Source organism: Grammomys surdaster, unplaced genomic scaffold (genome assembly GCF_004785775.1).
Source record: "Grammomys surdaster isolate TR1022 unplaced genomic scaffold, NIH_TR_1.0 126313, whole genome shotgun sequence".
Lineage (NCBI taxonomy): Eukaryota > Metazoa > Chordata > Mammalia > Rodentia > Muridae > Grammomys > Grammomys surdaster.
The window spans coordinates 5,596,475-5,620,982 of record NW_021621113.1 but is presented as its reverse complement, the minus strand read 5'-3'; the positions used below and the strand labels follow the sequence as shown (position 1 = coordinate 5,620,982).

The 24,508-nt window shown below is 41.0% G+C and overlaps 1 protein-coding gene across 2 annotated transcripts in view; it reads right to left on the bottom strand.

The window, feature by feature from the left end:
* The window catches only part of Eya3 (EYA transcriptional coactivator and phosphatase 3), an 81,797-nt gene that overhangs the window by 27,471 nt on the left and 29,818 nt on the right, over nt 1–24,508 (bottom strand). Inside the window, exons 4-10 of one of the 2 annotated variants that reach the window (XM_028759608.1) lie at nt 24,118–24,197; nt 20,686–20,752; nt 17,447–17,583; nt 10,428–10,565; nt 3,499–3,584; nt 2,034–2,217; nt 5–141 (exon numbers count right to left, since the gene is read on the bottom strand). In XM_028759608.1, coding sequence (XP_028615441.1) covers nt 5–141; nt 2,034–2,217; nt 3,499–3,584; nt 10,428–10,565; nt 17,447–17,583; nt 20,686–20,752; nt 24,118–24,197 — 829 coding nt within the window. The remainder of the gene's footprint in view (nt 1–4; nt 142–2,033; nt 2,218–3,498; nt 3,585–10,427; nt 10,566–17,446; nt 17,584–20,685; nt 20,753–24,117; nt 24,198–24,508) is intronic. The other variant, XM_028759609.1, reaches the window with a different exon arrangement.

Below are 24,508 nucleotides of genomic sequence, written 5' to 3'. Positions count from 1 at the left end.
ATACTTCTAATTCACTGTCCTGGGAAGAGCTGGCATCAGCTTTCCTCTTGCCCCGGTTCTTGACAGTCATGTTTTTCCTGGACTGATCATCAGCATCTTTACTGGGTGTGTTCTGGGACAAAGGTGGGCTTGTAGAGGAGTCTGTTGAAAGGAAAATCAAGAAATACACTGTGAGCAGTCCCAGCTATGAAAACCACAACAGAGACGGGGTCTGCAAGAGGGGCAGTAGAAAAGACAGAGTCCTTATTTTACAAAGAAAGGAACCTGGGAAGAGCAAGAAGCCCCTTACACCACAATCTGGCCAAGATCCTGAAATAACCAGAATGGCCTACAGATACAAGATCTACCTACACAGATAGTATCTGCCTACAGAAACATCATCTACCTACAGACATGTGCCTTCCTAAAGACATCCTAAAAGGACAGCCTAAACAACAAATTGTGCCTATTTATGGCGAGAATGCTTGTGACCTCCAGTTTAATTATACTAGCACCCCTGCCTCATCCCTAAATGTGTCTCATGAAAAGCACCTCACAATTTCATTTAAGAAGTACTGTTCCTGAAGTGAAACAAATGCTCCTGACTGAGAGAAGGCTCCAGAAAAAGAGCCCTTGCTGCTTGTGAGGAGACTTGGATTTAAGTGGACTCACCTATAACTCCAGTTTCAGGGGACCCAAAGCCCTCTACTGATCAAGGAGGGCAGCAGACAAACAGTAGTATACATAAATATATGCACATAAAATACATGGAGACATAAAATAAATAAATCTAAAAAATATATAAAAGAGAATCAGCTTTATAGTCTTTTAAAAAACCATTCTTATTGTTACTTTACATGAATGAGTGTTCTGCCTGCCCGAATGTCTGTGTACCGCATGCATGCATGCATGCAGTGCTGCCCGTGTGTCTGTGTACCGCATGCATGCATGCATGCAGTGCTGCCCATGTGTCTGTGTACCGCATGCATGCATGCATGCTGCAGGAGGTTAGAAGAGGCCATCGGGTCTCCTGGAACTACTGGACTTCCAGACAGCTGTGAGCTTCTCTGTGGATGCCTGGAATTGAATCCAGGTCCTCTAGAAGAACAGTCTGTTCTCTTAATGCATAGTCATCTCTCTAGTCTGAAGAACTGATATCTAACCTAACTTTTTTTATTTTGAGACATAGTCCAAGCTGGCCAAGAACTCACAGATATTCACCTGCCCCAGTCTCCCAAGTGTCCAGCATTTTTACTTAGCATTTAACCTTTACTTAAAATTTAAGCTCTGTTTATTCTTTAAACTTTGTTGTAAATTACATTCTTCTGAACAATTTAACTTAGACACAATCACACCTGCAGCCACTGTAAAGCTACCTAAGTGCAATCAATTCCTCTTGAGAAGCCACAGCTGCTGAGGGCTGTGTAATCCTGACCAAGAGTTCTAACTCCCACACTTGTACTCTCCCTGATATTAACTCACTAACTTTGTTTCACTTTGGCTCATCCTGAAATTCTGTGGTATAATCAAGGACTAGGCTTTCTGCAAGTAAGAAGTCCTTAAACGGAAGGGAACTCCTTGGGCTGCTGGTGGCAGTGCAGGCAGGGCCAGACCTCTCAGTGCCACTTACAAGCAGTCTCTGGCCTCCTGAGTCAAATGTTAGGATTGCTGGGAAAGGACTGTAGCTGTACTTAGAACCTTAAAAAAGTTTAAGACACAGAACGAGCACCTGCTCTGAGTTCCCAGCAGGGGTTAAAGAAACGCCTGTATTAAAACTGGAGCCCTGCAACCTTTAATAAACGAGCTCTTGGTCTGAAGATATGAGAGAGCAGAGTGTGCACTAGAAACACATCTTCTGACAGTTGGCACTCTTCTGTCATAAGCATCTATAGACATTTTGCCACAGTTTCTCATCACAGTCTGTTTGCACAGTTTAAACTTAGAAAGGAAAACCAACAGCAAGGGGAAACTAACTCATCCCAGAACAAAATCCTTTACCTCCTCTTGGAAACACTGTTGGATGAAGTGTTCTTAGTCTGGTTCTCTGTACTTACCAGAGGGAAGCCTCTGTGTGGCTGGTGCAGGTACCATAGCACTAGGCTTCTCTGTCTGGTACGCTGTAGCCGCTAATGCTGTGTTTTCAGCATCACTGTTAGTTTGACCTGTGACTCCAAAGCTGGAACTGGGGTAGCAGGCCTGATACTGATTCTGTCCAAGAATAGTATAGGTGGGATAGTCCTGTGGGCCAAAGGGAGGAAGACAAGACGATTACAAGAAGTCAAAACTATTTTCCTAAAACATTTTCTTATTTTCCACCTACCTAACAGTCCCAAGTAATCAATAATTTTCAAAGTGCAAAAACCTGAGTATAGACACATCATCTAAGTGGACAATGTGAGTTTGGTTAAAGCTGCTTCCAGAGTAAGTTATAATGTAAAAAACTAAAGACATTCTTCTTCGAAGGTCAAAACAAGGGCTGTGAAAGAGAGAGCCTATCTATTCAGGGCTGCACGGCACATAGCTGGGAACATAACAGAAAACACTGGGCCACTGTGGGAGCACATGAACTCGGCTTGGGAGACCAACAGGAGGATGAATGCAAGTTTGAAGCCAGCCTGGATTGTGGCACCTCCCAGGACAGCCAGGGGTACATAGTGAGGCCCTGCCTAAAAAAATCAACCCACCTACCCAAAACAGAACAATCCCCTATAAACCTGAGGTACTTGTGGACTTAAGAAAGAATAAACACATCACCAGTCAAACAGTGAGGCACAGAAAATCAAGGAGGAGGTTTATTGTGGAGACAGCAGTAGTCACAGCAGTTGTTGCAGAGAAAGTCTGAGCATGTTAAAAACAAAACAAACTCTAAAACACTGAAGACATTATAGTGATCATTTAAGCACACACATAACAGTGATCAAGACCAAATCACAGCCCAGCATTGGGGTGGGGGTGGGGGCGTGCACACCTTTAATCCTAGAACTTGAGAGACAGAAGCATGAAAATCTCTCTGAGTCTGAGATGAGCCTGGTCTACAAAGCAAGTTCCAGGACTGCCAGGGCTACACAAAGAAAACCTGTCTCAAAAAAAACATGAAAAGGAAAACAAACCAAACTACGAACAATTAATAAGAAGATGGGTGGAGGTAGTATTTACTCATTCCACAATAGTTATGAGTTCCTTTTAAGTGAGTGTCTGTGATTTGTCTAGGCTCTGGGAATATAAAACTGATCAAATATAGAAAAATAAATCCTGGCCCTTCTTGGAGTACACACTCTAGTGAGAGTACTAGAAGAGTTTGCAGTTAACATGATGGGTAATGTCATAGACAGAACCATATTTCTGGGAGGATTAGCAAGGAACAGGAGAAACAGGAGAGCAGCCAGAGTTCTGAGGGCATCCAGCAACAGTCTACACTATTCCTAGTTGTTCCTTAGATGGGCAAGCTGATCATGGAAAGAAAAGAAGAAGCAAAAGTTGGTTGAATCCTATCAAGGAGGATGAAATGGGGCACGGTACCTGGTTTGAGATGCTGGCCACGGCTGCTGCTGGGATATTGGCAACTGCAGATGAAGTGGGTATCAGGCTGGCATTTGTGCTTGAAGCTACAAGATTGAGAGGATTATGAGATATTAGATATAATTAAATGTAAATAGCTTAAAGACATGGAAGATAACATGTTTTAACTGAACATATCAGCAAGGAGCCAAAGACTACTGGCAAATGCTGGAAGCTAGAGAGATGGCCCAGTGGTTAAGAATACCGACTGTTCTTCCAGAAAACCTGGGTTCAAGTTCTAGCACCCATATGATGACTCAAAATTGTACATAACTCCAGGCCCTCCTTCTGGCCTCTGTGGTACCAGGCATACATATGATACACAGACATAAAACAAATAAAACACCATCTACATAAAATCCATTAACTTTTTAAAAAGGCAGACACTTATTTTGCATGCAATACCACAGTGAGGCTGGATTACAAACAAAACACTTGGAGGATCTGTTTCAATTTGAGTCTACAGAAAGTCCTAGAAGGATGCATACACAATCCACAGCTCGCATTGACATACCAGTGAAATCAGAACTAAGCCAAATCATGCCAGTCTTTTCTAGAAGCTGAAGAACGATTCCACTCCAAGTGACCTGACAGTCAGTAGAACGCTGGTGAGTCCTATGTTGTGGTATTGTTTATGGCCATTTGCCCCAAATTAGGTCTCTCCTGAGGGACATACTTACTTTGAGAAATAAAGCTAGTTCTCCAAATTTTAAAATGCTTAGAACTGCTGTATTCAAATAATGGGTTATTCATGTGGATCAATAAACACCATGAGGACCGGTAAGATGATTTAGCAGGTAATGCTGCTTGGTGCTAAGACTGATAGCCTGAGTTAGAGTTCTGGGATCAACATGGTGGAAGGAGAGGTCTGACTCCCACTAGTTGTCCTCTGACCCTCATATGTGCACTGGGGTGTTTGTACACATACACACACATGCGCACACACAAATGATGTAATAATAAATTTTAATACCACTATGATTTGTTATTTAGAAACTTTACCAGCAAACCTGCAAAGACTCAGAAGATATTAAATCTCATCTGGTCAGGTAAAAATGTATTCTATCAGATAACAACTTGGAATGCCTTTATATTTTACATCTTTTTGTAACAGAATCTATCAGGTTCTGACCCCAAACTTAGTCAGTGACTAGCAAATATCACAGAGCTTTGCCCAGGTAGACAGGGTAGTAGTATTGCCAGGCACCAGTTCTGAACTCTTCTCTCTCACTTTTTTTTTTTTGGGGGGGGGGTTTCGAGACAGGGTTTCTCTGTGTAGCTATGGCTGTCCTGGAACTCACATTCTCTCTCACTTAGGACAAACAGAAACATGGTTCTCGCTGCAGTTACCCACCAGAAGGACAAAACTGACCAGCACAAAGTTCTCCAGGGGAAAGCTAGCAAGAAAATCTCTACTAAAACAGAATGCGGGAAAATGAAGTAGGGACAACGCAGGTCAGATTAGAATCAGGTTCTGGAGGGCACTGTGCCGAAAGTAACATCTAGACAAGGACAGTCACCGCTCCTGCCACAGGCTCAGCCCGTGAAGAGCTTGGGCCAGAGAAGAGTTCAGACATTGTGTTCAGTCCAGTTGATAATCCCAGTGGTCAAAAGTCAACTGGATCTCCTAGTTCCTCTCCTAGAGTTGTTTCCTCAGTCACTGGCTGAACTAAGAACTCAGTCTCCTAAAATCTACAGTGCTCTGCCTCAGGGCTAGGACAAAGGTCTTACTGGCTTCTTTCGTAAATGTAAATAAATGAAACGCATTTAATAACTTATAGATGGTATGTGCTTCCAATCGACAGTCACTTTCTTCTCTGCTATAGCTTAATCCATTCGTTTTCCTAAGAGGAAGCATCAAACAACAACAGTACGCAGGGCAAATGACTCCTAAGCAATTTTAATCATTTTGTGGAAAAAGACTTTCTGGTAATTCCAGAATATAATCAATATATTATCCCAGGCAGGCTTGAAACAGAACAGACTGAACAAAAGTGACATCCAATGGGAGCTCTTCCAGCAGTCACTTCAGACCACCTTCCCTTTCCTTTGGGTGTGGCTTGAGGTTCTTCTCTCCTGCCCAGCACTGTCTTTACTACTCACAATGAACACGTGCAGACTCAATTATACTCGGTCACTATACACATGGGAGAATTTTGGCAAAGTAATTTCAGAAATGTAAGAATCAGCCAAGCATGGTACACTGAGAAGATGGGAAAAGGAGAATCAGTTCAAGGCTAGCTTCATAGACACAGTGAATTCAAGGCCAGTGTGGGCTTCATAAGATCTAAAAATCCCCCAAACCAACAAAAAAAAAAAAATAAATAAAAGAAATTTAATAACCCTCAATCTAAAAAATAAGTGGTATATTTTAGGTTTGTATAACTATCACTGAGCCCAAGCTAATTTACCTAAACGTATACAACCACTATATGCTTTACCCTATAAAGAACTATGATTAACAAGTTAGGAATAAAAAAATTACTAATCATCCTACAGACATATATTAAACTGTAGGTGTAATAAAAGCAACAATGTCCATCATGATAATGTACCCTTTCTTCCTTCAGAGTACTTAGGGAGGTCTCACTCGCTCACTGTGTTTTCTACTCTCCCACCAGACTGGAAGCTCCATGAGGACATGCCTTCTGTTTTATTATGTCCAGCATCTAGCAGAGTCCCCCAACACATAAAAAGGTGAGGCTTAGCTGGGCAAGTGGTGGCACACTCTTCTAATCCCAGTATTCAGGAGATAGGCTGATCTCTGAGTTTGAGGCCAGCCTGGTCTACAGAGCAAGATAGCCAAGGCTATATAGAGAAACCCTGTCTTGAAAAACCAAAACCATCTAACCAAACAAAAAAGATGAGGCTTAATAAATATTTTTGAGACTCAGTCTTGAACACAGTAGGTAAGAAAAAGTCTTTTTGTCTGTTAGAGGCTGACAGTCAGGTTACCTACTCTTAGGAGAGTTACATATTCTCAGTATGTAACCAAAATACTTAACAAAAACTCAACCAAGTACTAGCCTTTGGTAAGAAACTGCAGGTTTGGTTAATATTGACTGGGTGGGCCATTGATCATTCATTCATTTGTCAAACACATACTGTCTACTAAATGCAAGTACTATTACATGGGCATGTGGCCTATATAAATGTACTTAAAAATATAAGGAAAACAAAAACAAAAAAAAAACCAAAAAACAACCCTGTACTCAAGAAGCTTAGTAATAAATCACAGTAATTTCTCCTAAACAAAGATTGGTGAGGTGATCCAGTGGATAAAGCTACTTGCTGCCAAACCTGAGGACCTGACTTCAACCCCGGAACCACCATGGTATGAGAGTACTCACATCCAAAGTTGCCCTTCAACCGCCAAATGCATGCTGGGGCACATGCTCATACATGCTTTCATGCACAACCATGCATAGTAAATGCTGGAGTAGAGATTTCCATCAGCAGTGGATAGAGTCTGAACTAAGCTGTGTAATAATGGATTAGGGACAGAGAAATCAATAAAGATTCATGTATTTAACTTAAAATACATACGTGTACTTAACACAGGTTAGAGGACACACATATATTTCTTGTTCTGTTAACAGATTATCTAAAAGAAATGACACCTGACAACATAGTTGCAATGTGCCTGTAGCTTGTTTTTTAAAAAATGTTTTATTAGTAGTATTGCATGTATATATATGGTGGTTTGAAAAAGAATGGACCCCACAGGCTTATTTGTGTGTGTTTCCACATGTGTGCCATCATTTAAGAATGGAGGTAAGAGGACGACTTGTGGGAGGGAGCTGGAGCTCCTCCCATTTCCACTGGAGACTGAGCTCAGGTTGTATGGCTTCCATGACAGAAAAGTTATTTTACCCACTGAGCCATCCTGCTAGCTCCATTGCTTTTTCTAAAAATTACATTTATTTATTCATTTATGTGTTTCCACACATTTATTTTCTTTTTTAAAAGTTACATTTGGGCTGGAGAGATGGCTCAGTGGTTAAGGGCAATGGCTGCTCTTTCAGAGGTCATGAGTTCAATTCTCAGCAACCACATGATGGCTCACAACCACTGATAATGTGATCTGTGCTTCGAGAAACTGGTAATTCCAGTCTAGTCATAAATAAAACATCAGATAAGTTCTAACAGAGGGGCATTCCCAAAGCCACCCAGGTCTTCATGGAATCAGAAATGTCAGAGCAGAAAGTTTACCGGAATCTAGGGAGACATGACCATTAGATGTAAGATACGTCTTCCATTTGATTAAGTTACCTCCTTAACTGATCATCACTTCTAATACCAGTTCATTAATCATACCAAATGTAGCATACTCATAAAAGATGCTAAGTGTAGGGAAAATTGTTGGGTGATAATCACATTAGTGATAATCACATCATCTTGTGAAGCCCATCACTTTGTAAATAGTTATGCAATAACCATTCCAAGGACTAAAATCACTTGGTTCCCAGAGCTAAGTAACTTATTTTTCTGGATTCTTACTCCCCACCCCCACCCCAAGGTCCCCTGGTACAGCTAGCCATGGGAGATGTTAATCCATATCTTGAAAATTCTTTTCAGTCCTCTTCTGCCCTCTTTACTGCCATGTAGATGCCCTAGCTGTAAGCTGACTACAGCTCTGGTTTCTATCAGGGACTCTGCACAGTTCTTTCCCTGGATAGAGTCTGTGTTACTGCTGACATGTTCACTCCCTCTTCAACCTTGCAGTACAGATTATTGGAGAACCGTGTACTCTCTGCCCAATTGTCTGTCTGTCTAAAAGTATACTAACAAGAAAGTCTGTTAGGGCTGGGGAGAGGGCTCAGCAAATAAGAGCACATACTACTGTGCAGAGGACCTTTATTAGGTTCCCAGGAAGTATTCTGGGCAGCTTCTAACTGCCTGTAACTCCAGTCCGGGAGATCCAATGCCCTCTCCTGGCCTCTAAGGCATATGCACTCACATGCACATATCCACACTCATCTACAAGTTTTAAAGGGGGCCAGAAAAATGGCCCAGCACTTAATTACAAGCACTAAACACCAGCAGTTACTACTAACAGAAAATTAAAAAAAACAGGTTAACAGGTTCAAAGGAAAAAAACATATCCACAACACATGACAAGTTAGGACGGTAGTTAATGAAAGTCAAGCAATCCTTTACTTCACTTATTCTGCAAGGGAAGAGAAGTGTTAAATTCAAGATAAAACTACAGAAGAGTAGAGATTTTATACCTCAGGACCCTTACTCTTCCTTCTCTTCCTTCATGACCTATGTGTATCCCTAAACAGGGATATAGCTAAGGGGGACCTGGTACTTCACTGCTTGTAGTTGATCCCCAAAACCTATTGTCTTAGAAAAACACTGAAAATAAAACGAAAGTTAGAAATGGTAGGTATTGTGTGCTACTCCCAGATGGGTGCAAAGGCTGGGTTAGGAGGCTCCTCCTAGATTGGGCCCACAGGTTCAAGGTGAGCCTGGATCATGTCCTTACGTTTTGTTCCTCCTGGGTTGCTCCTGTTAGGGACAAAGAAAACCGAGGAGCTGGCAAGGAAAGAATGAAGTGTAAATGAGGAGACGCTGAAAACTGGAGGTAAACGTAGGTTAGACCTGGGTCTTAAGGACAAGTAGGAGGCTGGAGGGATGACTCAGTGGTTAAGGGGACTCACTGATTTCCCAGTGGACCTGAGTTCTATTCCTACCACCCACGTTGGCCAGATCACGAAAGCTTGTAACTCAGGCTATCTTCTAGTCTCTGTAAGCACCAGGTGGGTACTTTCATACACACGCATATATACATATACAAATAAAATTAATCTTAAGAAAACAAAAACAAAAAAAACCAAAAGTGGCCTAGAGGTGATACTACAGAATCAAACAAGTCCCAAATCAATGAACCGAAAGCAGTTAAGACTAAAAATCTTTTTCATCAGCAAAGTTCCTATCTACAGAGGTTGTCATTGGCCACACTCATCCCTCTAGAGGTTTTGTTTGTTTGTTTTTTGAACACAGGGTTTCTCTGTGTAGCTTTAGCAGTCCTGGAACTCACTCTGTAGACCAGGCTGACCTCGACCTCAAGAGATCCACCTGTTTCTGTCTCCTGAGTGTTGGGACTAAAGGCATATGCCACCATCTGCATAGTTTATTTTATGAAGAATGAAATGTAACAAGCTATAAAATAAACAAACAAACAACAACAAAACAGAAGCATGGAGGCAGATGAGAAGTCAGGTCGATGGCCGCTGCTCTTCACTCTAGAGTGTGGGTTTGGGAGAGTAGGCAAGCAAACATCACACTGCCCTGCTGCCTACTCATCCTGATTATTAAATTCTAACCCTGTCAGAGAACTCAGGGAAGTGAAGTTGTTTAAATTTCACCCTGAATAGAAACAAAATAAACTTTTCTTTTTTCTTCACACATGCTAGGCAAGCACTCCACCACTCACCGATACCCTCGCCCCGTGAGCAAAAGAAATACTCTCACCAGGAAGTAGTCAATGGGATGGGTGTCACAAAGCCACCAGCAGAAAAGCAGCCACATCGCACATTCCACTGACAATTCACATAGAAGCCAGCAAAACTCTGACTTAAGGAGCTGCCAACTTCCATGTGAAGAAGCCACTGAGAACAGACTAGCACAAAACCGAGGGAAGCTTTCTAGGTATCAGCATGCAAGAGAAGGCCTCACTTCTAGAAAGCAGCTCGCATTCAAAGCCTAAGCTACTTACAAACCACACTGCACTGATTTGCCTAACACAAAAAGCATGCACAAACGCATGCCATTCCCTTTACTTTAGATGGTGCCCCTGTATCATCCAGTTTGTTTGGATATACGGGCAATTAAAAAAAAAAAGATAAAAGTTAAATAACAAACACACAACCATGCCTATTTACCTTGAATGGAATAAGAATAATGTGCTGAGCTTGGCTGGCTTGTGGTTAACCCTGTAGTGCAGGTAAGAACACTGTGTTGACTTGGAGATGGAGTCTGAATTAAACCACTTTCAGGTTTCATACCTGGCCACAGTGCACCTGAATCAGATGATAAAGTGGACCAATTACAAACAACACACTGGGCTGAGGAGCACGGCTATGCTTTAAATACCAGCTGGTAGGTTTCAAGTCGAAATCTTAACTTTGCTTCTAGGAGAAAATTACTGATTCGCCCACTTATAACTCAAGCAAACATACTTTCAAAGAATTAAGAGGATGGAGCCATAGGAACAAAAACTGCTAAAATCCCAACAGTAGCACATATATTCCTTTATTTCAATGAGCAATTGACCAGGATTCAGAAAAGAGTACACCAACCTGGAGTATGAAAGAACTATTGATGTCAGTACAATGAGAAATTCAAATTGTTAAGTTGAGAGATATCCTACATAACTTAAAATTTACTTACCCATAGAATAAACAAGTTTTTCAAATGCTTTAGATAAATTTTTCTTAAACTGATTATTTTATAACTTTGTTTCCTATATTAGGAAAGACCTGCCAGCTTTAAAAACATACAAACAAAAAACGTTACATACGGCCAGGCAGTGGTGGCACACGCCTTTAATCCCAGCACTTGGGAGGCAGAGGCAGGCGGATCTCTGAGTTTGAGGCCAGCCTGGTCTACAAGAGTGAGTTCCAGGACAGCCCGGGCTACATAGAGAAACCCTGTCTCGAAAAAACAAAAAGCCAAAAAAAAAAAAAAAAAAAAAAAAAAACCCAAAAACGTTACATAGGCCCCAGATGTGGTTCAGTTAGTAAAGAGCTTGTTTAACATATACAATGCCCTGGTTTCAATCCCACCACAGAGTAAACATGGTGGTACATGTCAACAACCCCAGCACCCAAGAAGTAAAGGTACATCCTGACTACCTAGCAACTTTAAGGGTATCCTCAGCTACATGAGACAATGTCTCCAAATATATATATATCAAGGCTGTTGACACTTTAACTGTCTATACTTTATAGCATTACATTGTATAAAACAAAACCAAAATAACATGTACGGAAAAAAGTTATACATGATTCTATCATCCAAACATAACAACTACTAATGGACTGCAGAAGAATCACCCACATCTCTCAGGGTGTCCTGCTCCATCACTCTCTGCCTTACTCTTTGAGACAGGGTCTCTTGTTGAACATGGAGTTAGGCTGACAGCCAGCAAGCCGTAGTGATCCTCCTTGCCTCTGTGCCCCAACTTCTAGTGCTGGGGTTATAGGCATACACATTGCCACACCTAGCATTTCTACATGGGTCCTAGGAATCTGACTTCAGAGCCTTATGCTTGAGAAGCAAATACTGATTCAAATGAAGCATTTCTATGGGCCACTACTTTATTTTTTAAAATTTACACATAAAAGGTTAAGAATCAGTGCTATAATTCTTAGTGGTCTGGTATTATATATTTTTGTTAAGCATATTATCCCTTGCATATTACAGTAACTTCCATATTTATTTTAAGCAATGTGATTATATTTCCCAAGTAGGTTTAGACCCTAAGGTCTTAGACTTATGAACGTGTTTATTAGCACACAGTATTAAAGCAACATCTCATCAACATCAATGCACCAAGTAAGAATTTCTAGTCCCCATGTCTGTTTCTAAGGTCCTTTTGCTATAAATAATGCTGCTATGAGCATCTTTGGTAACAATTCTTTGTAGCTCCAAGTAGTCCCACAGGAATAGATTTCTCGAGCCTAATCTGCCGTGGGAAATGGAATGAACTCTACCATGCATCTCTAAGTCTCCCACCCACAGCAAAGCTCATCAATGAATCAGATGAGCGCTGGTTCCAGTCAGACTGTGAGGCTCTGGAAGATGAGTAGGTTACTTCTAACTACCTTGCTATAGTTCTTCTAGGTTTTTTTCCCCACATTTTAAAAGTGGACACTTTTTGATGAACAATGAGACCATGTTTTTGATACAGACAAAAATTTGGGAAAATTTAGTAGACCACAGCTTAAATGTACTCCTAAGCATTTACTAATTTTATGAGTCTTTGGGACAATGACCCGACCAACTCTAAGCTGCTTTAGCGGGACAAATGCTACTTCTTACATCTAAGGTCTGCTTAAGGATTAAATGAGACAATAATATAAAATGTCAAATCCTATTATAACCTATTGCTTGATACAGTGAATATTTAAAAGTATAATTATAATAAAAGTTTATTTATTTAGGGTTTTTATAGACTTTTTGTTTGCTTTTTGAGTCAGGGTTAGATGTAGCCCAGGCTAACCTCAAACTCATGGCAATGTTCCTGCCTCCCTTTCTCAAGTACTGTAATTACAGGAGTGGGCCACCATGGCTGGCTATAATTATAATGATATTTTCCAAAGTCTATTATAGCTGAATTATAGTAACAGACATAGTTACCCTAAAGACAGCACTAAGATAACAACAGAGACTAAAACTCTGACTCCAAAAGAAGTGGTTTCTCATATGTAAATGAACATATGAAAACAGTATTTACTTAGTGCTGTACTCATGTATACACACTCTGTAAAACACAATGTAACTTGTGGGTGGCACAGTCATCTCTGTGGAGCTGGTTCTCTCCTTGCACCTGTCTATGAGCTCCAGGGGTTGAACTCAGGTTGTCAGACTGGTACTTCAAGAGCCTTCACCTGCTGAGTTATCCTGGAAGTCCCAAGTAAATGACTGTTAAAGACACTGTGGCACATGCCTGCTGTCCCAGCATCTGATAAGCGGAGGCAGGAGGATTAGGAGTTAAAGGCAGATTAAAATATACACAGAATTCAAAGCCAGCCTGACCCAAAAGACAGAACATAAGGCTGGTGAGGTAGCTTAGAGGCACTTGCATGCAGGCCTGACAACATGTGTTTGGTTCCCCCAGATCCACAAGGTGGCAACACAGAACTGCCTCTCACACTTGTGCCTGCACTCAGTTACAGGCACACAACATAAAAAAACTTGAAACAAAACAGATAAAATAACCTTAAGAAATATTACAATAACCTTAAGAAATATTACAAACAGGGCCAGGGCTTGCTTTGCTATTCAATCAGTAGGACCTGAGTTTGCATCCCAGCACCCACCTAACAATCTAGGCATGGTTCCAGTCTGTACCTGGTCTCATGGTGATACTGGGTGAAGACAGGAAGATTGTTGGGCTTTGCTGACTGTCAGCCTACCCCAAGTCGCAGAATCCAGGTTCAGGAGAGACTGTCTCAAGGGGATGAGACAGAGTGACAGAGGAGGTTATTTAATGACCTTTCACCTGCACCTGCACACACACATATTGCACACCACACACACACACACACACACACACACACACACACACACACCAAACATTTCCTAAAACTTCTCTGGAAAAATGGAAGAAAATATATCTACCATATATATTGCCCCTAACCTAAATCTCTTTATCAGTAAGTCTCACATACTACTTATCAAAACCTGGTGAGCAATGCCTTGGGGAACTGTGAGAGAAGTTCCACGAAACAAGGCAGAGGACTTTTTACTTCAGGTGCATTTTGTTTCCTGGATTGTTCTTGACCTTGATTACATACCTCCTGTGTTAAACATTTACATTTAATTTATAAGACATATTTATTCTTGTCGGATGTCAGAATATAGCTATAGGACCCAATCTGGTCAGTGTACCTTGAATCTAGTATGGCTTTCTACCTTTGTGCTTTTTATAGTATGTGTAAGACAACTGAGGTTCAACTGCTTTGTTCTCAGACAGTCCTGGGAAGGGGCTGCTCTGTTAATATTTAGCACATGCTTGTTGGCATGTATTTACATGGTTTCCTGAACTTAACCTTCCTTGGACCATTGCTTTCGTTGCTACTCCGGTGTATGGAAGTACACTGAAACTAAAGAACAACTGTCTACTGCACTGGACTATAACTGCCCCATGCTTTCAGGTCCTCTCTGATCCCAGGTCTAGCAGGAGTTCTGGATAACTCAGCTGAAAAGTTGACAATTACTTAAAGTCAAATCAAGTCAAAATAATTAACTGATTTTTTTTCTCTCATTTACTCACAGGATAATCTATGCAATGTAAGTTTCTCTTGCCTGGAACTACAATAAACAAATTACAAACATTCATAATTACCAATTATTCATTATAACACAATACTTTCTCAAAGTTCTCAACAGACTTCTATCTACATGACTTTTTAATGTGAGAGAGGTGATGACTCTAAAGGACACTGTTATATAAGGGACGCAAGGAGCACCTTGTGAGGTCTTTTATTGTGTTTGAGGTAAGAAAAACACGTTATCATTCAACAACAAATGGGATCAACTATTCAGTGTGTTATAGAGCTTGGGCTTCCTAATCACAAATTTTGATCAGAAAGAATGAGAAAAAAATATGAAAATAATTACTGTACAACTGCTAGCCTATTATGAGCCATCTGAGGAAAACTTAGCTTAATATATGAAATAATAGATAACCACAGGGCTGGAGAAATGGCTCAGCAATTAAGAGCACTGGCTATTCTTCTAGTAGTCCTGAGTTCAAGTCCCAGCACCTACTTGGGCTTACAACCGTCTGCAACTGTAGTCCCATGGGACCCAATGCTCTCTTCTGGAATGCAGATATACATGCAGACAAGCACCCATATACAAAAAATATATAAATAGACTTTTAAAAATTATTTTATATAAAAGAAAAGAGATAACCACACATAGCTGGGTGAGGTGGTGCAAGCCAGGTGTCTTCAGCACTTCAGGAAGTCTGTAGCAAGAGGATCACCAAGCTTCCAGGGACACAGGGAGACCCTGCTATGAATTATTACCATCTAGGAGTCATATGTGGCAGTACATGCCTATAATTCCGGCACCTGGGAAGCTGAGGCATGAGGATTTAGGATTAGAAGTCAGCCTAGCTATAAAACACTATCTCAGGCTGGAGAGATGGCTCAGCGGTTAAGGGCACTGACTGCTCTTCAGGAGGTCATGTGTTCAAATTCTAGCAACCACATGGTGGTTTACAATCATCCGTAATGAGATCTGATGCCCTCACATGGGTGTCTGAAGACAGCTACAGTGTACTTTGGGCTGGAGCCAGCAGGGCCAGAGCGAGTGGCCCTGGAGTAAGGGGGGTGTAGAGCGAGCGGGGCCAAAGCAAGAGAAAGAAGGGAAGGTGAAAAAAAAACAAAAACAAAACAAAAAAACCCCCACTATCTTATTAGAGAAAGTGTTTTGACTGAGGTGGACCACATGCTTATGTAGGATGCGAAAGGCCATGTGACAGATCCTCAGACAGCAAAACGAGCAAGTATGCAAACACCTTCAATTCTTTTTAGCATTTACCAAAGAGCCAAGGAAGGCTATGAAGCCTAAATGTGAGACAGCTGTCAGTTAACACGTGACACTGGCCAAAAAGTAGATATGGAGAAACTAAAAGCAGGTAACATCAAAATGCCCAGAATCTAGGTAATAATTTCTCTAGAAGTTTAAAAAAAAAAAATCCTTAGTTTGTCTAAATGATATCTCAAAGACGTAACTTTTTTAACTAAAAAAAAAAAATTTTATGTATCTATGTATATGAGCATTTTGCTTTCATATATATCTACATGTATGCCTGGTGCCCAAGCAGGCTAGAGAAGATGGTAGCTGAATCCTAGAGTCACAGAAAGACGTGAACTACGGATACTGGCAACTGAATCTGGGCCTTCGGCAAGAGCACTAAGTGCTCTTAACTGCTAAGATACACCTCCAGCCCCCCAGAACATAACATTTAATATAGTAAGTTAAATTAATATTAAAATTCATTTTAATATTATTATTAATTTATTTACTATTAATATTTAATATTATCAGTGTTAAAACAGAGGAACAATAAATATATTGTACATATCCATAAATTTATACATGTATAGAAAATTTGCCACAGATCTTACATGTTCAAATAACCTCAAGCTAACTTCCAATAAATCATTTTGATTAACAGTTTATATCCAAGATACATACAACTAATGAAAACAACTCCCTATCACATAACTTCAGATGTCCTCCATCCTAAGAGCACTTTTGGCTCATCAGAACAACATATGATTAATTTGGGGACTGAGTGGTGGGAGAAGAGAGGAGAAATTAGCCAAAACAAAACTAAAACAAATAAACAAACAAACAAAAAAGCAAAAACAAAACCAGAAAACAACGATAAACAAAACCCTACTGTGAGACACAGTCTAGCTGAATATTTAGACTTACTAGTTTTAGCTGAAATTGGCCACCTCAGAATATATTTCTTATGTTTACCTTAGCATGACACTATGTCTATGTAAGGTACGTCAAGTCAGTTTCCCAAACAATGTTTTTTGTTTTTTGGGTTTTTTGTTTTTCCAGGCAGGGTTTCTCTGTATAGCCCTGGCTGTCCTGGAACTCACTCTGTAGACCAGGCTGGCCTCAAACTCAGAAATCCGCCTGCCTCTGCCTCCCAAGTGCTGAGATTAAAGGCGTGCGCCACCACTGCCCGGCTAGTTTCCCAAACAGTGATTCCACGCTTCTGGCTGGGTGTGACATTACACACCTGTAACCCTGGGATTCAGGAAGTTGAGGGAGGAGTATTGAAACTTCCAAGCTAGCACTGGCTACACAGCAAGTCCAAGGCCAGACTGAACTAATGTAGCAAGATTCTGCTTCAATAAGCCAAAGGTCAGAAAGCAGAGCTCAGTGTAAGAGGACCTAGCATGACAGGAGTGCCTGAGCTTGGGGGGAATGGGGGACATGATCCAAGTTTCAGAGTTAAGAGCTTGGAAAGAATCAAATTTTGATGGGTAACTGAATAATTATGGCAAACTGTAAACATAACTTCTATGAAACACCGATTAAGTAAACACTCCTGACCAGCCGTGCTTGCTCTCCAGGCAAGGACAGATATTTCTGATTGATGAACACATTCTTAAGAACTTCTCACACTAGGATAGCTCACCGAAAGGAGGTAGTCCGTATGTCTGGGTTGCCTGAGGGTAGACAGCGTAGGGTTGAGACTGCTGCAGGGTCTGGTACTGAGTCTGCCCAGGATAAGTGGTTTCCGAAACAGGAACAGAGAGGATGTGTGCATAAGGTCTAGGAAAACCAAGAAAATGAAAATTTCCATATGCAGCCCACTTAATTAATGAGAATGGGCAAATCAGTTAACATCACTGAAACAAAGAATCCAGGACTGAGATTAACTTTCAACAGTAAAATAACTTTATCAATGGACAGAAAACACAAGATTGGCCCTTTTTCAGGTTCCATTATCAATCTTTCCAAAGAATAATTTTATGGAAAATAAAAGTCTCAAACATTTTCCCAAGTTCTAGCTATTACCCTACATGGAATAAATGTGTTACATGGAAGGTCCTAAATGAGACACAAGGCTGACTTAGTCATACCCTGTGTTTGGATAATGCCTAAAGTCTGGGCTGGAGACAGGACAGCTGATAGAGCACTTGCCTAGCACTCTTCTGATTCTTAACACCACAGACACCAGACATCGTGGCTCAAGTCTGCTATACCAGAACTTGGGAGGGGGAGGCATAAGGATCAGGAGTTCAAGGCCACCCTTCACTACAGAGTGAATTCAGTCATCCTTGACTATTTAATGAGTTTGAGGCCAGCTACTTAAGATGCTTTCTCAAAAAACAAATCAAAAGCAACACTTTAGGACAATGAAGAATGGACTGAACAGAATTAGCAACTAGCTCTATTCATCACCCAGACCCTGGGCCAACTGCAGTTCTAAGACAAGGAAAGCGGAGCTGATGGAGCAGGGACAAGCAACCACATCAAAAAACAGGGTAGCTAGGCGATGGCACACCCCTTTAGTCCCAGCACTTGGGAGGCAGAGGCATTTGGAGTTCTGAGTTTAAGGCCAGCCTGGTCTACAGAGTGAGTTCCAGGACAGCCAGAGGTACGCAGGGAAACTGTCTCAAGAAAACAAAAAACAAAACATATTTTGAAAAAAACCCAGGGAGTAGAGATGTGTTCCAGTATCCTCAACTTGTCTGTGAAGTAGGAGCCAGCTTCGATATTAGACCATGGAAGTCACTTAAAGCTTCAGCATGCTGCCACTAATTGGTGGCAGCCATACCAGGGACAGTCAGGAATCAACATCACTAGTGAAACCACAAAACTGCACCCTGGCTTGCTGACTTGTAGATATCCATTCTATTATACCCTATATTACCCTACATATGTAACTTCTACTTATTTTATTTGGCATATTAGGTTGTATGAAAAAGTGCTATTATATATCATCAAAGTTTTAATAACTAACATAGGGCAGAAGGGATATATCTTAAGAAGGGAAAAGATTCCCCTCCACACCCCCCCCCCCCAAAAAAAAAGCATCTTTGGGAGCAGATAATAAAGGAAGACTAGAAAGAGCTAGCCTGTGAACTGAGTAGATGAGCCGCCCACAAAATAGAGACAGAGGGTTCCAGGGCAAGAATAAAGCCCTGGCAAAGGAGCAGAGAGGAGGCAAGGACTTCAGTGTCCAGGAGGAAGCCTTACACTAATCCTAATGGAGGTACACTAGGAAAGGACAGGAACATGCAAAAAGGAGAAAGAGAGGAGTGTGACCCTCAGTGCCAGGCTAGAGTTCAGACAAATCCAAAACAACTGGAAGGCCCTAGACTCACTGCTTTCTTAACTGGATTAGAAGTGCATAAAAATCCAGGTCTGGTTAAACAAGGAGATTAACGCAATGGTTCCAGTAAGTGGTGAGGGGGTAAGGATGAAGGCAGATGGCACACCTGAATAAAGTGTCTGAGTGCAACAACTGTGCACACACAGGGATGGATTTGCTGTATGCAACATACTCATGTTTCAATAGACTGAGACTTGCATTAGCTAGATCTAAGCCTGCGAGATAATTTAGACAAGAGTTGCTACTTTAGTCACATAAGTTTACTTTGAAATAGTGTCTCAAAAACAGTTAATTTCCAGATATTGCAAAGAACAAACTCTCCTTTCCCATGCTTTACAGAAAATACTACCAGGTTAGTTAGAATATTTCAAAAATAAAAAAAAAGAAGATTCATTATCTCAATCTTTAGTCTTTGAAGCTAAATAACAGAGTACAACGTAGATAGCAGAAAGTTTGTGGATCTGATGTGTTTCACCATTTAGTATCTAACATACATGTGTCTGAATCTGTGACCTGAAGGCTGAATTCATCCCAGGATAGCTCTGAATAAGACCTAGTACATTTACAGATAACATGTCAGAAGGGTGAACACTTCTATGGCATGTAAAATCTCCCCATGATGCTTCCAGACAGTGTTAATCACAGTACAGAAGAAAACCACATGACAATTACTGGCCGGAGCAGACATTAGTATTAACATCAGAATGTGGAGAAATTGAGCTAGTTTACGTAAGTAAAGGTGAAGTGAATGGCTTACCAAGGAAAACAAATGATAGCTTCCTTTCCTAACAGCCTTCTAGGGATCCCTCACCTCTGCAACAAATGTCTTCATGAATCTCGCATACAAACAAACTGGTTTAATGGATGCAGTCATTTATGTCTGTATACGGGCACAGGCCCACTCTTCATTAATACACAACTGCAACTTGGTACAGACGTTGTTCTGGACCCTACCCACCTTAAAGGTGATTAAACTGGTTGTTGGCAAACACGGGCCTTATACCGTGAAGGCCTAAAATGCACCTCTTTGTAACTTCAATCCATTACACTTGCCCCGGTTCAAGCTCCACGGTTTGCAGTTGCCTATCTGCAGTGCTGTTGAGCTGTTTTTACTGATGTATATGTCAATGTAGAGAAAGGGTCAGAGACCACAAGAGTGCCTACTTGAGTAGTGGGTTCCTACGTAAACGTGATGGATTCCAAAAACCACTTGATATTTTAAAGGATGATAAATAGAGTACATTTAGATGTGATAGAAACTGGAGTAAAGCCGGGCGGTGGTGGCGCACGCCTGTAATCCCAGCACTTGGGAGGCAGAGGCAGGCGGATTTCTGAGTTCTAGGCCAGCCTGGTCTACAGAGTGAGTTCCAGGACAGCCAGGGCTACACAGAGAAACCCTGTCTCAAAAAAACAAACCAAAAAAAAAAAAAAAAAAAAAAAAACTGGAGTAAAGGCAGAACAAGGGCGGTGAAAAAGTTAAACATTAAATTTGTAATGAGCCTAGAGAAAAGTTTGGAAGTAATTATTCAACTTACTTTGCAGAATACATTTGTGAGGTATAATCATTGGATGAGCGAGGGATGTAATCGGTGCATGTCATAACTGAAAGAAAGATATTATTAGGTTAAAAAAGTTAGAACATTTAAAAAAGTAAATGAAAAATTTATATCTTACTATATAGTTCTTTAAGGTGAATAACACACAGACTGGATGCCAAAAAATTTCCAAGAGTGCAGAGAAAACACCTCATTTCTACATTTACAGACCTGTCTGTAGAGTTTAAGAGGCAGTAAAAGAAGCAAGACAGGATGGAGGGGGATAGATGGGACATGGAAAACATCTGAAGGTAACAAACTAATCTTTACTTTCTTGTTACTGACCTCAACTATCTATAAAGCAAACCTCCCAGGCTCTCAGCTATGCTCACTGACAAACTTAGAAAGCTAAACCCATATCCAAGAAATCACACAGTGCTTCCTTGATGTCCCCAGACTCTGGATGCTTACCCTAAGTGAAAAGCCCCAAGAATGGCAAGTGAGAGACAGGTTGGTAGAAGTTTCCAATCTCATTCTATTGGTATGTAGATCAACAGCAGCACAGATGGGAGCAGGGTTTTTTTGTTTTGTTTTTAAAAGATGTATTTGTTTATTTTATGTATATGAGTACACTGTCGCTCTCTTAGACGAGCCAGAAGATGGTTGTGAGCCACCATGTGGTTGCTGGGAATTGAACTCAGGACCTCTGGAAAAGCACTCAGTGTTCTTAACCACTGAGCCATCTCTCCAACCCCCCAGGGGAATGGTTGTTTTTTTTTTTTTTTTTTAAATTTTATGTATGTGAGTACACCATCATTGTCTTCAGACACACCAGAAGAGGGCAACAGATCCCATTACAGATAGTTGTGAGCCACCATGTGGTTGCTGGGAATTGAACTCAGGACCTCTGGGCGAGCAGTCAGTGCTCTTAACTGCTGAGCCATCTCTCCAGTCAGGGAGCAGGTTTTTGTATTATTACTTTCTGTTCTATACTAAAGGCTTTAAGTCTGGCCACCCAGATGTTCGAGACTCACACAGTGAGGTCCTTTCCCACCTGGTGCCCTCTTGCCCTCCATGACTTTATCTAGAAAAAGCTGCAATGAAAGCTTGACCCTTACAATCAAAACTGGGATAAAGTCTATAAATCTATAAATATGTGGCTCAAGACTGAGCAGTATAGAAAGCCACTCGTTAGGCTCCACTGCAGTTCATTATACACAGAGCTGCACCATAAATGCTTGGCCAGACCCCTGCCCTGTTCTGACTTTCTTTAACATCATGAAAGGAGCTTGTCTGTTGCCAAGATGGACTGAAGAGGAACATCTGGCTTATATCTAAGCTAGATTCCCTGGAAGAGTATCTTGTACAGAAAGGAAACGTCAGGAGAAGATTAGGGGCCATTTCACATCCAGGAGAAAAACAAACTAACAACTATGAGTTTATTATAAAAGATCTTGTCCAATGCCATTGTTTGAGGTCTTTAAAAGATTATTAAAAGCTTAAAGATCACTCTTATCTATATTCAGATTAACAGAAATGACGGCGATCTCAATTAAATATGAATATTTTATCCATCATGGGACATAGACTAGGGTAATTCAAATTCTGTAAGATGGTTTCCTCTCCACTGACAGGTACCCAAACCCTTATCTACCCCTCCCCCAATGACAGACTAAACCTGGAGTTTGGCAGTATCTGGATCAGTGATGAATTAGAAAGTCAGGGCATAACTTGATATCATACAGTAGAGGGTTTAAAGTAGTACATTGTTTTGGGGTACAGTAACAATGGTGAAGATGAGGCAAAGAGCAGAGGTATAACCAGCACACCATCTCATCAGCTCGGATGTATAAAGTAAGGAAGACAAGGAAGCGCAGGATGACTTTCCAGTTTTTCTTTTAGACAGTGATACAACATCCTAGGATGGGGATGTTTGGGAGAAGATCTGATTAGCTTAAAAAAAAAAATCTTCTTACATATTATATATGACTTTGCTTTCAGACACTAGAGATTTCAAGTAGGCGGTTAGATACACAAATGAAATCAGAGAAATCACACAGGAAATAAAATGTGATATTTGGGCATGATGCTCCATACTTTTAATACAAGCACTCAGGAAACAAAGGCAGGTGAGATCTCTGTGAGTTCAAGGCCAGCCTGGTCTACCTAACAAGTTCCAGGGTAGCCAGGGCTACATAGAGAAACCCTTAATGAATGAATTAGGTATTTGTTAGGAATGTAATGTAATGGATGGAAGCTGGCATTCAAGCACAGCTAGAAGAAGGTTCATCAGGGAAGAAAAGTGAGAGGAAACGTGCTGAGACAGACTATGAGGAGAGAGAAACGTCTACTAGAATTCGCACTATGACAGCAATCGAGGATCTTGCTAATCAGTTTCACAGGAAGAGAGAAAACAGAAGCTAAGTCAACCAACTGAAGAGTCAACTGACAGAGGGAAGCAAGCAGAAGCAATTCTTTTCAGAGGTTCAGACGTATAATGAAACACAGAGAAAACCTGTATATCATCAAAGATGGTAGCTACCAGAGCATGTGTCTCTAGGAGAGAAGAATTAAGAAGAAGAATGTGATATGCAGGAGTGGAGGTGAGATAAGCATCACGCCAAATCATACCTTGGGGAAGGCTAGAGAGGACACAGAATGCAAATATAAGGACTTACAGTTAACAAGAGCAAGAATCCCTTCAGTTCTAACAAGGAGGACACAAGACAGTCTGGGTACAAACACAGAGAAGCCTGGAGGTGGGGTAGTGTCATAAGGGAGCTACTTGTGTAGAACTTTTCTTTGAGAAGACAAAAGTTAAGCATGAAGAAAAGGTGAGTGCATCCTGAGGTTTTGAAAGAAGAGCTGTAAGTTAAATGGAAACTCTCATTAGAGAAATGAAGACTTTCCACAGAGTACTCACCTGAAGCCCTGTGGTTATGACTAGCAGTAACTACTCAATAAAGTATATAATTCTATCCAATAGAGCTTAGTTATTTGTACACACTTACAGAGAAGAGAGAGAGTTGAATTAAACTAGGGTCGGGGTTTAGAACGAAAAAAATATAAGGAACATTAAAGACTGATAGGTAAGATTACTTGGTTTTAAGTTTTTGTTTTAATGCTCTTGAGGAACAGTCTGGCATTAGCCCACTACTTTTTTGATTTCTAATAAAATGCTACTACTTTTAGAAGTTCAACCTGCAAACAAAAATAAAGTCACTGAGTATGATTCCTGGATGAATCCATCCATGAGGCTTGTCCTCAGCTGGTATATTAAAGATGCTTATCCCAGTATACTGTGAACAGAAGGAGAAGAGCCTTCTAGATATTCTGGACAACCCAGACACTCAGTGAAACCCAATTACACAAGAATAAGATCATTTGGTTATAGAAATACTACAGCCACTGTGCATAAAACATGGTACTTACTTTCCTCTGACATGCTGAGATTTGACGCAAGACTGGATGTCTCAGGCTTCTGATCACTGGCATCTGGGTTGTTTACTTGACTAGGAGAATAAAACAAACACATTAGGCCTGAGCTGCTGCAATGCTGAATGATAAAGTCAAACGCATCTCCTCTTGGGCTAGCCCACTAAGAAGTAAATCTAGATGATCTCCCCACTCTTAGTTTTACCAACTAAGTTGAAAGGAGGCCAGGGCCAGGCAGTGGTGGCACATGCAGGTAGATTTCTGAGTTTGAGGCCAGCCTGGTCTACAGAGTGAGTTCTAAGACAGGACAGCCAGGGCTACACAGAGAAACCCTGTCTCGAACCACCACCCCCCCCCCAAAAAAAAAAAAAGAAAAAAGAAATTAATA